This window comes from Lipophrys pholis (assembly GCF_963383615.2).
Source record: "Lipophrys pholis genome assembly, chromosome: 2".
Taxonomy (NCBI): Eukaryota; Metazoa; Chordata; class Actinopteri; order Blenniiformes; family Blenniidae; genus Lipophrys; species Lipophrys pholis.
In genome coordinates, this window is record NC_137636.1 from 19,436,677 (window position 1) to 19,451,964 (window position 15,288).

The 15,288-nt window shown below is 40.6% G+C and overlaps 1 protein-coding gene across 6 annotated transcripts in view; it reads right to left on the reverse strand.

The window, feature by feature from the left end:
• esrrga (estrogen-related receptor gamma a) overlaps positions 1-15,288 on the reverse strand; it is a gene marked incomplete at both ends in the record, with an annotated part of 68,840 nt that overhangs the window by 17,399 nt on the left and 36,153 nt on the right. For 3 of the 6 annotated variants that reach the window (XM_080458744.1, XM_080458747.1, XM_080458743.1), the window contains 2 exons: positions 7,441-7,623; positions 10,182-10,292. In XM_080458744.1, the coding sequence (XP_080314870.1) occupies positions 7,441-7,623; positions 10,182-10,292 (294 nt within the window). The remainder of the gene's footprint in view (positions 1-7,440; positions 7,624-10,181; positions 10,293-15,288) is intronic. The other 3 variants (XM_080458746.1, XM_080458745.1, XM_080458748.1) reach the window with 1 other exon arrangement.

A 15,288-nucleotide genomic window follows, 5' to 3' on the forward strand; every position in this document is an offset into this window, starting at 1 on the left:
AATCAAACACGCTCGATAGAGCTCAGAGAGAATCAACAGGGATTGGAAACACACACACCCATGAAGATAGGCACAGCAGAGATATGTAGAAGAAAATTGATCAAGGCAATGTATGAAATCAAATTCTGATTCTGATCTGAATTCGTTTCAAAGAAAGTTTGATTTAGTTTCATGATTTTATAACATGGACCTGAAAGAGGCAGTAATTTCACAGTAAAGAAAACATTTTTTGGCAAGACAAGACAAGAAATTGAAAACATTCTATATAATTTAATGTCAATATTGTAGTAATCAATAATTGTAGCAGTTTGTTTTGACTCATTAGAACAATGAGGAAGTTAAGATAAAAACTTTAATCTGGGGATTAACTGTGTCACAGGTGTGCATCTATGTCTGTGTGCTTTATTTTTCGTGTAATCTTTTTGTGTTAAGTATGCACCCAGCATGCTGTGACTGTCAAAGTGAACTAGCCTTATTCGACAGAATGGGGACAAATTTGCTGGTGCATCTGTGTGCGTGTCCACATGTATTTCTCTTTGTGCATTTTCATGTAATTTTAATCCATGCGGTAATGGCTTTGAGAGGGAGACACACCAAAAGATGAGATGAGGGGAATTCTGTCTGATGAAGAACACCGGAAGGAGGGAGGAATTTAGGACATATGGGCAGAATGATGACACGGTTTCAAAAGGTTCAGGTTCAGACAAGACTCACTGATTTAACAACAGAGAGACTATAGTGTGAATAAGTGTGTTTTTTTCTTTTTTGTGATTTATCACTCTTGGTTACAAAGCCCAAAAACCTCTTTACAGATTGATGACATCACCGATTTAATGAAGAGCGGCGTGAAGTGACATCATCACCAATCCAGACACGCACGCACGCACGCACGCACGCACGCACACACGCACGCACGCACGCACGCACGCACGCACGCACGCACGCACGCACGCACGCACGCACAATACTGTTCTGCATCTCCTGGAGCACACCGTGAAGTGTTTTGTGTGCCACTGTTAATTTAGTGAGCTGCGCTTTCACATTTAAAGATGTGAGTATCAATGCTAACGTGTGTGTGTGTGTGTGTGTGTGTGTGTGTGTGTGTGTGTGTGTGTGTGTGTGTGTGTGTGTGTGTGAGAGAGTTCCCCTTGGCCGCTGAGACTCAACATTTGATTTGCTAAAAGGAGCAGGACACTTCTATTAATCAATATTTGCTGACTACTGGCTGCCTTTCTGGTTGATTGACTGGCTGTGTAGTTACCTGACTGACTGATTGGCTAACGAACAGACTGACTGGCAGTGTGAATGGCTAACTGCTTGACTGGTTGACTAAATCTCTAAGTGAAAACCATTTATAACATGTCCAAAAGAGAAAAGAACACAGGAGAACAACAGGAGAAAGCGGGGTGAGGGAAGGTTTTCACTGGGAGCTACAAGTATGTGACACATAAAGGATTCAACAGACGCTTCTCTGTGATTTGATCACTGTTTCCAGAGCTGACTACTGGATCAAACAGAATGTTCATTGTATCCACAGAGACATACACAAAATGATTGTGGGAAAAACGCTGTGGCTGGCTGAGAATATGAGGGGCGTGGGATGGAATAGTGGATGAGAGATGAGGTTGACTTGATAATGAAGAGGTTAAGGATACCATGGAGAGAGAGGGTGGGAGGTGAGGTGAGGTCAGGTCAGCGCGAAGGAGAAAAGCAGGGAAAGACAGATAGAGACAGAGAGAGAAAGATGGGGGATATTTACCCATCAGGTCAAAATTGTATTATGTTAAGGGCTCTTTGGGAATAACGGGGTTATGCTGAGGTTACATATGTGACTGCCTCGCTGTCAATGCTCTCTTTTCACTCTTCTTTTCTTGTTGAAATTATATACTGTTTCACCACACGTGGTTGTCATTTTACTACAACCTTATCAGTAACAACCATAATATATATAAATATAAAAAATGATTTAGAGATTTTCACAGAAGTAAAAAAAAAAGAAAAAAGAAAAGAAAAAACCCTCCACAAAACCGATTCCTTGGTTTTGATTTGGGAGTAAAATGTACCTATTGTCCGAGAACCTTCTCGAGGAGTAGCAATGGCAAGCTTTCAGGAAAGCAGCATTTAAATGTATCCGAGTATCAAAATATAAGAACAGAGGAGACTTCATATTTAGCGTGGATGCTAACAAGAGATAATGTGCTGGGATGAAGCAACCACACTGACTCAGCCTATCTGGAAATACAAAGGCATTCTGGTACCTCTTCTTAAGTTATTTTGAAATGTTGCTGTTTCTTCACCGTAGTTTCCAGTTTTCTCATGGATAATCAGTTTGCCTAATGCTTGATGCTGTTGCTGTTGTCACAGGTAGTTGGGGGTTAAGGGCAGTGCTCAAGGAGTTACAGCAGTAACTTGTATGCAAAGGGATTTGAACCATTGAACTTTACTAACCTTTACTGTGCCTCATTTATTTCCCTTAAAAGTCAATGAAATCACAATGTACCAACCTATTCTATCAATAGAAATATTTCTAATTGCACATTTCTAAAACAAAGAACTGACAAGATACATTATTTGTGGCTATTATAACAATTTTTGTGATAATGTACTTGTTTTTGTAGTTTTTATAGTCTGATTTGCACCTTGACATGTGATGCACCGGTTGTTGAGATCAAAACCTGTTATTAATGACCAATATTTTCTCAGATCTTCCATCACCAACCTCTTCTTTGATGCAAGAGAAACCAAGATAAAGAAATGTCCTAAAAACTGAGTGATTGATACAAAAAGAGGAAAGTATACAGCACATGAGGTAAGAGGGCTTAGTTTTTCACCTGTTATCCCATCACCACGACCAAAACTCCTTTTCTTATATCTCCATAAAGACCACTTAAATGAATGGCCCATCCGCAACACCCCTCCACCTCCTATCCCCCCATTTTTTACAGCTCAATCATGCTACGTTACTGCCGACACATAGAGCGCTTATCCTGAGTGTCAAAATTGAAAGGGGAGAGAAAAAAAAGAGAGGGAGAGACAGAAAAAAGAGCAAGTGAGAGGAGATAGGGAAGCACGTGAATAGCAGAAGGGAAGTGGGGGGGGGGGTGGGGTGGGGTGGCCCAAGAGCAATTTCTTTCTTGAATAAAGAAAGAACAGAGGATGGGGGTTGTAAAAAAAAAAAAAAAAAAAAAAGCACTAATGGCAAGGCCTCTGGTTCTGGTAAAATAGACTGTGTTATAGGTTCTGGCTCTCATTCGTTGATTCATTCATTTGTTCCTTTCTCGCTCTTTCGTCAAGTCAAGTGCTCGCCTGTCGGTCTTTCTCTTTTGTGTCCACAAGTCTAGATAAGAGCTGCTAGTATGACTGCCCGGTAGTCATTTAGTTATTATGGAGGAAAAGGGGAAGAGAGAAAGAGAGAGAAAGCGAGAGAGGGGGGGTGAAGACAGAGGAAAAGAGAGAGAGAGAGAGAGAGAGTATAAGAACAGAAAAGAGAGGATGAAAAGACTAATTCTACGGACAGATAAATGGCTCATTTTGAATAGCCTTTCTTCTTTAACTCACTCTTTCATTCACTCCTGTTTAAATATTTGCTGTTCTTCTCCTCCTCTTCTCACCTGACTGCTCTTCTACTTGTTTCAAACACACACACACACACACACACACACACACACACACACACACACACACACACACACACACACACACACACACACACACACACACACACACACACACACACACACACACACACACACACACACACACACACACACACACACCGCACACACCTTAAAGTGACATGTAACCTAATATGTGTCTGGGGTTGTCTCTCTGAGTGCGATTAAAATGAGATTTTCTCTTTACTAATCCATATTATTGGACACTAAGACCTTAATAATAACTTTTGATATTCCCACATACTCATAACTGCCACAGTGTGACAGTTCACTGTCACATACAGTATACTGTGTGTGAACACAAATGCATGCGTGAGGCTACTCGTCTATGCCCTGCCTGCAGTTTGATTAAACTAAAAAGGTTTGTTCCACTTCTATGTGTTTATGTATTTGCGTTGACACACATGTGCATGTGCAAAGCGCACATGTGTGATTCCTTCTGGGAAAGGTGACATGCACTGAAACCTAATTTTCCTCTCCTAATGACATATCAAATGTTTGCATAAGGCCATATCAGTATGGAAATGAGCGTGCACGCACACATAGAAGTCTTAGAATAAAAGAACCAATCAAAGAGATATGAGGCTGTGTGTGTTTTCAACCATCTCCAAGGTTGGGTGACTGTGTGTATTGAACATGGTTGGCATAACACGCACGCACGCACACACACACACGCACACACACACACACACACACACACACACACACACACACACACACACACACACACACACACACACACACACACACACACACACACACACACACACACACACACACACACACACACACACACACACACACACACACACACACACACCCTCGCCTTGTTATCCGGGGGCCTGTCTTGCAGGCAGCCTCTCTAACACTGAGTGATGTTTAAATTAGTTTACAATTTAGGCTCCTCGCTATCCGCAGACGGCTCTTAACTCAGTGTGTGCATGAAATGTGTTTTTGTGTGTGTGTTTGTGCGTGTGAGAGCGTAACAAATTGTTGCCAGTACGGCAGACATCTAATGACTTCAAATTAGCTGCCTGGCGCTCGCCTTGACACGTTGTTACCACTGTTAGCAGGCTTTGTGTGCGCGTGTGTGCGTGTCCGTGTGTCTGTGTGTGTATGCTGCCCTGCGCAGCCATATCATGAAGCATAAATTGGCTTCACCTCCCCTCTCTCAGCTGCTGTCTTTTTTCTCTTTGTCTCTCTGTCTCTCTCCATCAATTTGATTAAAAAAATTACTGTACCATAGCGAGCAAAGACTTGCTCTTGTGTCTATTCACATGTACACGCTGCACATTGTCATCACACACACACACACACACACACACACACACACACACACACACACACACACACACACACACACACACACACACACACACACACACACACACACACACACACACACACACACACAAGATGTGAAACAAGATGGCTGCAAAAAGGTTAACAGGTCTATTGTATCCTATTGTACGTGTGCGTGTGCGTGTGTGTGTAAGAGGCTGATAAAGAATGTTGAAGAGGCGTATTTCTTTTTGACAATCCTTTCCACCGTGAGTGAACAGTAGATCACATTGTGTGTGTACATGTACTGTATGTGTGTGTGCGTGTTTGGTCTGAGTACTAGATCAGTGTTCAATGTTGTAAACACTGAGGATTTCATAAGGTGGTCGCATCGCACACACAAGGACAGTCACACACTGGGAAGATGAAGAGTTCTATCTTTCTCTGTGAGCAGTGGATTGCCTTCTTCATTCATCTAATCACACCATCTTCCCTCCTCCGCCTGGCAATCGTTGCGCTTCGCTCCCTTCAGAAAGGAAGCTGCACACACACACACACACACACGCAAGCATGCACAGTCACACACACACGCACGCACGCACGCACGCAGCAAGAACATAACCTGGCAAACATTGTAGCCAAAAAAAAGGACCAATCATTAATAAAAAAAAAAGGTGTATGAATGTGTGAGTTGTGTGTAAATCCTGTGATTATTGTTTTTGTGAATGTGTGCACGTCACACAGAGTGAGGAGGCACAGAGGTGGGAAGGAAATACTGGAGTGAATGGTTACTAAGAGGTTATGTGAATAAATAGGAAACACAATAACAGCGAAACCATGTATTGTCTTAAAAAAGAAAAACAAATTTGAAAGAGCTATATTTTATGTATGGATCAATATGTGTGTCTGCTTATTGTCCATATAGAAGCACATAGATCAATACACTAACAAGAAGTAATGTATATTCACATCCCCATCTTTCTGTCTCCTTCTTCTTTTTCTCTTTCTCACAGTTATTTTGGGATTTATTGATATTATATACATATCATTTGGAAACCCTGTTATCCCACACCACTACCTTTATTGTTATAGATTTATGCAGCATGACTGAGTGGTATTTATGTCTCTGATCTGGTATTTCCCTTTATACTCTCGCAACCCCTTACACCATATAAACCATAGCTATTCTATTCTATTCTATTCTATTCTATTCTATTCTATACCCATATTTCCAACTGACAATGGAACTAATCTTTCCGCTAATCTGTGTTAATCTGAGGCACTGCTCTTCCCTCCTCTGTGCTGTCACAGCAGGCTCAGTCACTAAGACCAAAACCAGATTATAGTTCTCATCTCTTCCTCTCATACGTCTCCTTCCTCTTTTTCGTTTTCATTTCATTTTCGAGGGCCTGAATGCTTTTGTCAATCTCGGTGTTCTTTTCCCTCTTCTAATGCTATAATTTTTTGGGCCTCTGCCATTATGTTAATTTTGTGATCTTGTAGTCGAGATCAAACTTTGATCAGATTAGGAGAGAAAATGGGTTAGTTTAAGAAGATTAGATTAAATTCTTCTCTTTCAGTGATGAACCTATACTGGGACACAGATGTGCTGTCATCTAAAACAGTCTGCTAAATAAATCAGGAACAGTGTAACCAGCTTCATTATTGGATATGATGTTTTTATTTTATTGCAATTAAACTCATCTAATCACTATCTAATCTCAGTAATTCAAATTCTATGCTATAATAAAATTACTGGAAATGCTATGTAAATTCCTGCATCGCTTGACGCAACAATTGGGATGCCACCGTGTCCAATAATCACAAAACAACGCATAATCTAAGTACGTTGTACTCTTTGGGAGGACATCATAGGAGCATTGTAGATTGTGGGAGCAAAACATTACTGTTCAATAAATATCTGTGGGACATTTTTTTTTTAAGTATTTTTTAACACAAGGACAAATCATTGAAGGACAAAGTCAGAGCAAATATATAGAAAGCTTGGTAAGGGGATTTCAACTGCTGCGTGTGTGTGTGTGTGTGTGTGTGTGTGTGTGTGTGTGTGTGTGTGTGTGTGTGTGTGTGTGTGTGTGTGTGTGTGTGTGTGTGTGTGTGTGCGTGCAGGGTTGTGACACCAGTGAGGTTTGGTCAGGTAGAGAAGTCAATAGTTCACACAGTCTGAGTTCACGGATTAGGCTTAAAGGTGACATCCTAACACCTGGTGCACTTATGAGTGCATTATGTAAGTCTGCCTGAACTGCAGGTGGAGGAGCTGATTCCAAACTTTATTCATTTTTTTTCTTCCAGGCAATTAAACAATGCACATAGTGCATCCGCACTTTGTATGTGAGCATGTATGAGTGGGAATGACTTGCTATACTGAAAAGAGAAAGATCTACGCACTCTAAGTGTGTGCATCTCTACATGGATTCAGATTAAAGCTGGTGTGAGAGTCAGGGTTCACCATTTTTTTTTCTCCTACCTGGGATGTGTTTGGCCCAACCAATGTTGACCACCAGCTCTCTGTCCGCCAGGTCACACAGCGTAGTCAGGGCCTTGATGTCGCTGTCTGGTACTGTTGGGTCAGGCATGGCGTAAATCTTCTCTGGCTCGGCCACCAGCAGGTGAGAGACGATTTTGTTATCTGCAAGGCAGCCAAAGGCAACTGACATGACCACCAGACAAGGAGAAAGACACAGAGACAGAGAGATGGTGAATTTTTGCCATATTTGGCTACAAGCTGTTCCACACCTATCCGGTGCAAAAAAATTGTGAAAGGTCATATGCAAAGTCTTTGATAACATGGCATGCTGCTAAAACACACGTCTAAAGATATTTACTCATGCAGCAGAAAAGAAAACATTTTAAATGAACTGAATTAACATATTGGAAGAAAGAAAAAGCAGCACATGTTATGCAAATGTACTAAAAACTTTAATAATAAATCATTGCACCTGTCCAACACATTCAACATCAAAATAGATCATGTATTTAAACATTTATTACAACGTTACCTACTGAACGAATAGCAATTTTCAATCTAAAATGACATTTCATATAAAAACATGCAGTTATTGGCAGTGAAAATGCACTTGACAAAAGATCAAACAGTTTTTGAAAGGTTTCCAGACAGGAGATGTTTCATGGTGTGATTAAAGGCGATTACTGCCAGTGATCCAAGTTGCCCAAAATGTTGTCCTTTGTATCACAGCCTTAAGAAGCTGCACTGATTTATACAGAAGGGAAAGATAACGCTGGACGCCAAACAGCTCAGCTGGTAATGGTGACATGTGGTGATGAGACCTCTATGGCCCATTAGTAACAGACTGATACCCTGCTTCCAAATTAATCCACCGACTAATCAAGCATGGGAATAATAACGGAGGATAGAAGAGCAAGAGAGTAGTGATAGAGACAGAGAGAGAGAGAGAGAGAGAGAGAGAGAGAGAGAGAGAGATTAGGAAAGAGAAAAAATGGGAGAAGACAGACAGGTACTGTAGGAAAAGAGCCATGGACAGCTTGTAAAAGACAGACAGGAAGAGCCCAGAGAGCGACAGATAGAGATAAACACCAGGAGAGAGTGAAACAGAGTTGTGTGGATGAGTTGTGTATTGATCTAACAGTGTCCACCACCCCCAATGCCCTTACGCACATACTCACAGGAGGATGGTGGTGTGTGTACATACATATATATGAATGCCTCTACACACGCATTGTCCAACTCCGGGGTCATTTGAGCCCAAGCAATCCCAGTCACAGCACAGTATCTGTGGGTAAATCTTATTTAATGTTTCCCTAATTAGAATCAATGGAAGCCCATTTCCAAACCCTGGGCTATTGTTCTGTTCTCACACAATCAATGAGGATGCTGGAGCTAGGGATTGGGCTACAGATAGATAGGCTGAGCGAGTGTATCTGTGAGGGAGACAGAGGGACAGAGAGATTTTTTGTCTGTATTGACTGCGTGTGAGCCCCAAAGAACAGGAAGGCTGTTGAAAGTCTTTGTCAAGCTTATGTATTTTGTTTTATAAGTGTGAAGACAGATTTTATGCTCATGGATATGTGAAGGGGAATACAGACACCTGATAAGAATAATAAAGACTAAAAAGTTAAGAAATAAATGTAAACAGTTTCTCACTGGTGCAGGTGGAAAGCCCCCCCCCCCCCCCCCCACCCACCCGCCCCCCCCCCCCCCCCCCCCTCCCCCCCCCCCCCCCCCACCCCGCACGGATGCACACGCACACACGCACATACACACACTGTAAGACATGGTCACATTATCCCATCATTTCAATGATTAGTAGTGCAAAAGTCCCAATAAGCTGTTGTGCAGCCATTCAGCATATTGGCCTAGAGTAGAATATGCTCCAGCTTTAAGCAGAATGGGCTTTGGGGACCAAGCTGCTAAACACTGCACAATCTGCACTGTGTGTGTGTGTGTGTGTGTGTGTGTGCAAGCAGACGGTTAGCTAGAGAGCTAACTGTAGTTTGATGTGGTTGCCAGATTGGATTTAATCCGGATTAGAGGTCTGGCTGCTCTCTCTCTCTCTCTCTCTCTCTCTCTCTCTCTCTCTCTCTCTCTCTCTCTCTCTCTCTCTCTCCCTCTCCCTCTCTCTCTCGCTCCCTCTCTCCCTTGTTAATTTTTCAATCATGCTTTGGCCATGGTTTTATTCTTTAAAAAACACAGCCAATCCAGCCGGAGCTAAATGAATACCTTTATGGTGAAATATTACACATATAAAATGTTATGATCCCAAACTGGTAGCAGTAGAAACAGGGAGATAAACATGGTCCCAAACAGATGGTCTTCTCACTACCCTGTGTCTATGCAGTGTGTGTGTGTGTGTGTGTGTGTGTGTGTGTGTGTGTGTGTTTGTGCGTGTGCTCAAATGTTTTTACTGTCCAACTGTTTCAGTTACGACATGAATTGAAGGAAAGGCCGTTTCATGTGCTCCTGGTCTCTGAACAGTGACTGCTGGTTTATGCAGGAGCAGCGCCTACACATGACTGGATTTGAGTATTTTCTTTGTGTTTTTTATTTTTTTTTTTGCCTCAAATCACGTCCACTATATGTTCTTTGTTGTTTATTTTGCACTCAGTGACACTAGTTCTTGCAGGACAACCTGTTAACAAAGAGGAGACAGCGTGCACAATGGTGGTGTTCACTCATCAAGCTCAACTTTACATGCAATCAGAGTTGTCTCTGTCTGTCTGTGTACTTACATGGTTTCTTGGGGGGTAAAGCGAGCTGTGGATTCAGGTACGGGCTGTTGTCTGCATCTATCCGGCGTTTATACTTCTGTCTTCCACCGCGAACCCTGTCCAGACGAACACCTGGAAGTAACGACACACAGAAGAAGGACGGCTCAGTACAGAATACACAACAAAAATAAACAAAGACTATGACTTATTCGACTACTTAGGATAAACAGAAGAGGAAGAACGGGTCTGCTTGTATACAACTGAAGGAATGTTCCCTGTCCTTAGGCTATGAAGGGAGAGACAAGGGATTCGTGAAATGAATGAATGAATTCTTTCTACAATCAGACCAATTAATAGCGATACCCTTTGAGTAAAAGGCTTGTCTCTCTCTTTCTCTCTCTCTATCTACAGCTTTCTGACTCTTTTACTGTCTCTTGCCCAATCTCAGTCTCTCTATTGCTGTCTCCCTCTCTGTCTTGTTAATTAATTGACACAAAGGAGTCCTAATTTAATTAGGCCTATCTCTCAGGGGATTGGATGTTACCGTGGTTACCACTTAAAGATGGATAAGGAAGACAGAGGTGTCATGTACTCTGGAGGCTGGGAGAGGAAAGGAGAAGAGAGGAGGGTTTCAAAGATCGTCAAATGTTTCAAAACTCAAAAAAAAACAAAAACACAAAAGTTGTGGAAGAAAAACTAAAGGCTTGATATCAAGGTAGCAGAAAGTGTTTTCATGAACACAAACATTTTAAATGTGCAATAAAAACACTGACGTTAAAAAACATTGTTTAGAAGCAATATTTCAACTAACATAAGCTCATTTAAGACTTTTTAAATTGCATAGTTTATAAATATAAGACTTATTTTTTTCTGAAAAACTGATTAGGTGTTCTGCTGGTGATTCATTTTAATTTCAGGCGAAAGAAGCAGGAGGAACATTCAAATTAAGACAAGACAAACAGAAAATAGGGAATATAATATATCCTATATAAAAGCAGAAGACAGAGGATTAAAATAAATAAAATATACTAATGATAAACACACTAGTTCAATGGCGGAAAATGCAACTGAGAAGTAATTATAATTACTAAATAAATTAATTCAATCATTTATTCATTCAACAATTATTCCGTTTACTGGTGAAGGATATGTTTTCTTTAATTTCATTCAAAAATAATTCCTACAGTTTAGGTTTCATTGGTTTATCTGAAAAAAATAAAGAGTTCAAATCTGTTTGTTTGCATAAAATATCCCCCAAAGATACCCTCAGATTTTTGAAATCCGGTCATCTTAAATTAAATTAAAGCTAATGTCAATACAAAGTCATTATCCTCCTTTTGTATTAGACCAACAGAAGTGATTTAAAAAAAAGCTGAGGAAGAGAGGGCAGGAGTAAGCAGTGTGAGAGCAAGAGAGAGAGAGAGAGAGAGAGAGAGAGAGAGAGAGAGAGAGATTTGCTCACACTGAGAGATTTAAATCCTCTGAAAAATGTGCTGACCACATTCAAGACTACAAACCTCAGAGAGCTAAAGGACAGATTTGTATTGGAAGGAATAAAAACCTCAGGGTGTCTGCATCTGTAAGCTGTTGTAGGTAAACATGTTCATGTATTTGATTAATAGGTGCTCATTTTCAGAACTGCTTTCATTGATGGAGTCGTACGGTGGCAATGAAGTTTTTAAAAAAAAAATATATATGAAAATTAAGTTATTTCTAAAGCATAAATACAATTTGTGGGTGCGCGTGTGCGCGCGTGCACTTATGAGTGCCTCAGACAGCCATTGGTGGACAGAAGGACTGACAGTCCAAGTACAGTGGGGAGGCCAGTGTCATCAAACGGTCAAGAGACTCTTAACACTGGGGGGTACAAGCCCACTCATACACCCACTCTTTGCTTTTCCTTTCTGGAGCCCACACTCTCAAGTCGTGGCTTGGTAAGCCCTACGAGCAGCTTGCTCAGCCTCTTCCTGGGTCAGATCGGAAGAGCAAAAACTAGAATAACTAAAGAGGATAAGAGATGGGATATTATTGAAAAAGGAGATATAGTGATTGAGAGGACAAAGGGTAAATGTCTGTAATGCAGCGTTGTTTTAGTGTCACCCCTGTCTTCTGCCCTTAATGACATAACATGTAAGGGACTATATAATAGGGCAGTGATACCACCAGCCTTGCCACTAATTTAAGAAGGCAGCGTGATATCAAAACAGCACTGATTATAATCTAACTCATGCGAGCAGCAAAGTGTGTGCAACAGAGGCTGCTTCCCAAAGCTTTCTTGCTGCTTTGTTACTGCACTCTTCGGTAAGGACACACACCAAACCCATGAGCTGCTGTTTATTAGCCTGGGGTTCACGTTAATAAAAATTCTAAATTTTGTTGAATTTTGTAGAACTGAAAACACAAGAGCTGAAGAACAGTGAAAAAAAACGTTTGAAGTAGCACCATCAAACGTTTAAAATTTGTAATCTGATCAATCACAGGGCTGTTGTGTATCAATTTCTATTAATCATAATTAAATGTAATTACTTTTTTTATCTGTACTTATTGCGTTTCATTTTGCATGAGCAAACACTTTAGAGAGAAGGGAATATATATGTGCACTTAATGTGTTCATTAAACACCGTTCATGTTAACATAAAACTTCTCTTTTTTCAAAACATTTATCCACATTAATGTGTAGCTGTTACTCCTTTTTCAGCAATCTACTAAGACAGACTAACGTGTTGACATTGTCTGAGAGGAGAGCTGACCACTTCTTATTTACGATGTTGCTGCAACTGATAACAGTCAGCGGAGTCCCCGACTGACGTATGCTTCTTTGTGTTAATGTGGTATTTTAAGCTGAAAATCCTTCGGTGAAAAGAAAACTCCGTCCTTGCAGATTGTGCATAATACTTTATGCCAGTCGACTGTTCCATCTAGAGTTTTTTTGTCCTCAACTTTCCAATTGAAAGGTCCAACGTGCCGTTTCGTGTCGTCCATATCCAATTGGTTCTGTCTCACAACCAGATGGACTGACCATTTGCAGTTGCGCGGTGGTATGTGCTGCAGGAAGGCGACTTGGACAAACTGACCAAAATGCATTGCCAGGGAAGTTTCAGGAATTTTGATTCATCCTGCGCTGCAGATGGGTTAACAGCATTAAAATCTTAATATGTTCATTTGTTCAGCCCTACTGTAGTTTATAGTGTTCAGAAGTCCAGCCAGTCTAGCAGCTTACATTAGTATAGTGAGTTTTGTTTTTACCTTTCCGATTCATATATATAGTATCCCAGCTTCTGCCGAGTGTTACCTGCACGAACGAATCGCCTTTGTTTACAATACAGAAACAAGGAAACGTCCCTTTGATCTACTCAACCACCAGTTTTCATGTCTTGAAGCAGTGAAGAGAAGTTATCGTTACTATCAGAGAAAACACTTTGTAAGCATTTTATATATTTCTGTCCATAAAATAGACTTGATTGACAATTGTTCACGAGGGACTTATTGCTCCAGCGTTCCAGTGGAAGAGACTGCTCATCTACCAATTTAGTTTTTCTATTGAAATATAAACATATTAATATCAAGATATATTTTATATAGGGTGTTACAATTGCAGACTACACAGAGAAACGTTCACACGGTTTCATGGCTCAGAGGCTTTTTATACCACACACAAACTCTCACCGTGTCAATTTTTCTCTTTCTCTTTTCCGTGCACCTTAAGAAGCCAGAGCTGCGGTGAGCTCACTTTATAAAGAGCCCTCTCTAACTACCTCATTTATTTTCCACCAAATTAACTCTCTCTCAGCACTGATTAATGATCAAATCTAAATGAATCAAATTAAAAATTGAAAATTATATTTCTAAAGCTCACAAAAAAGAGACAGGGGGAAGCCAGAGGGAGAGTGCGAGTACGTTACCTCCTCTTAACAAATGAGCCTTCAAATCGTAAAGAATGGGCAAATGAGAAGAGGAGGAAAAGGAATGAAGGGAGGGAAAGAGGACAGAAATGAGAAAAGGGGCAGGAGGGAAAGTGCAAGTAAAGATGAGGATTATAAAACACAGACGAGATCAACCAAAAAAGAAAGAACAGAATAATTGAACAGTGAATAGATGCAGAATGGAATAAAACGGCAGACAAAAAGAAATACATTTTAGATAAACATTAATAGAAGATTATGATAAAAGACAGGGTTGAAAAGAGAAACTAGAAGATGAGGAGTCGAGAATACGCTGTGAATTAAAAGTGAGAGAAGTGGAGGGGTGATAATTGACCTGGTAAACAAAAGAAGAAAGCCATAAAAGAGATAAAAGAAATAATAACATAAAGACCAAATGACAGAATTCCCAGAGAAATACATGCATGGCAGAGAACAGAGAAACAGGTTTCATTGTGTCAATAGCACATTACAGTCATTCGCTACTACTTCATATTCAACGCCTGGATAAATAAACAAATTCCAAGATAAACACCAGCCTCTGTTTTACTTTAACTCACAGAAAAAATGCTTATTTCAATTTTTGATAAAGAAATACAAAACTCTCTATATTCAAAACATATTAAAAATAATAACTTCTTCAAACAAATAGTGGTAGTGAAAATCTGATCGTCTTATTTGTTTGCAGGTAAATTTTATCATCAATGTATTGATGAGGAAACGTTACATCCAACAGTTGGATACTTTCACTTGCAATTTAGGCTGTGCAACTCTTTTTTTACTCAAATTTTCAGTACTGTTTCTCTCTCTCACACACGCACACACACACACACACACACACACACACACACACACACACACACACACACACACACACACACACACACACACACACACACACACACACACACACACACACACACACACACACACACTATGACAGTGATGAAGGTGAATTGTTCCTATCATGGGAATATTGCTCTCTATCAATAACACGATCCGCACTGATCACATCAGCATAGATTTTTACACCACACTGGCGTCAATGTGTCAGCTTGTGTGTGTGTGTGTGTGTGTGTGTGTTTGTGTGTGTGTGTGTGTGTGTGTGTGCGCGCGAGCTTTTGAACACTTGAAGGATTGCAAGTGAAATGCCTTTGACACCTAAGTGCGCATGCAGGAGAAAGACAAAGGAGAGAGGAAAACAGAAG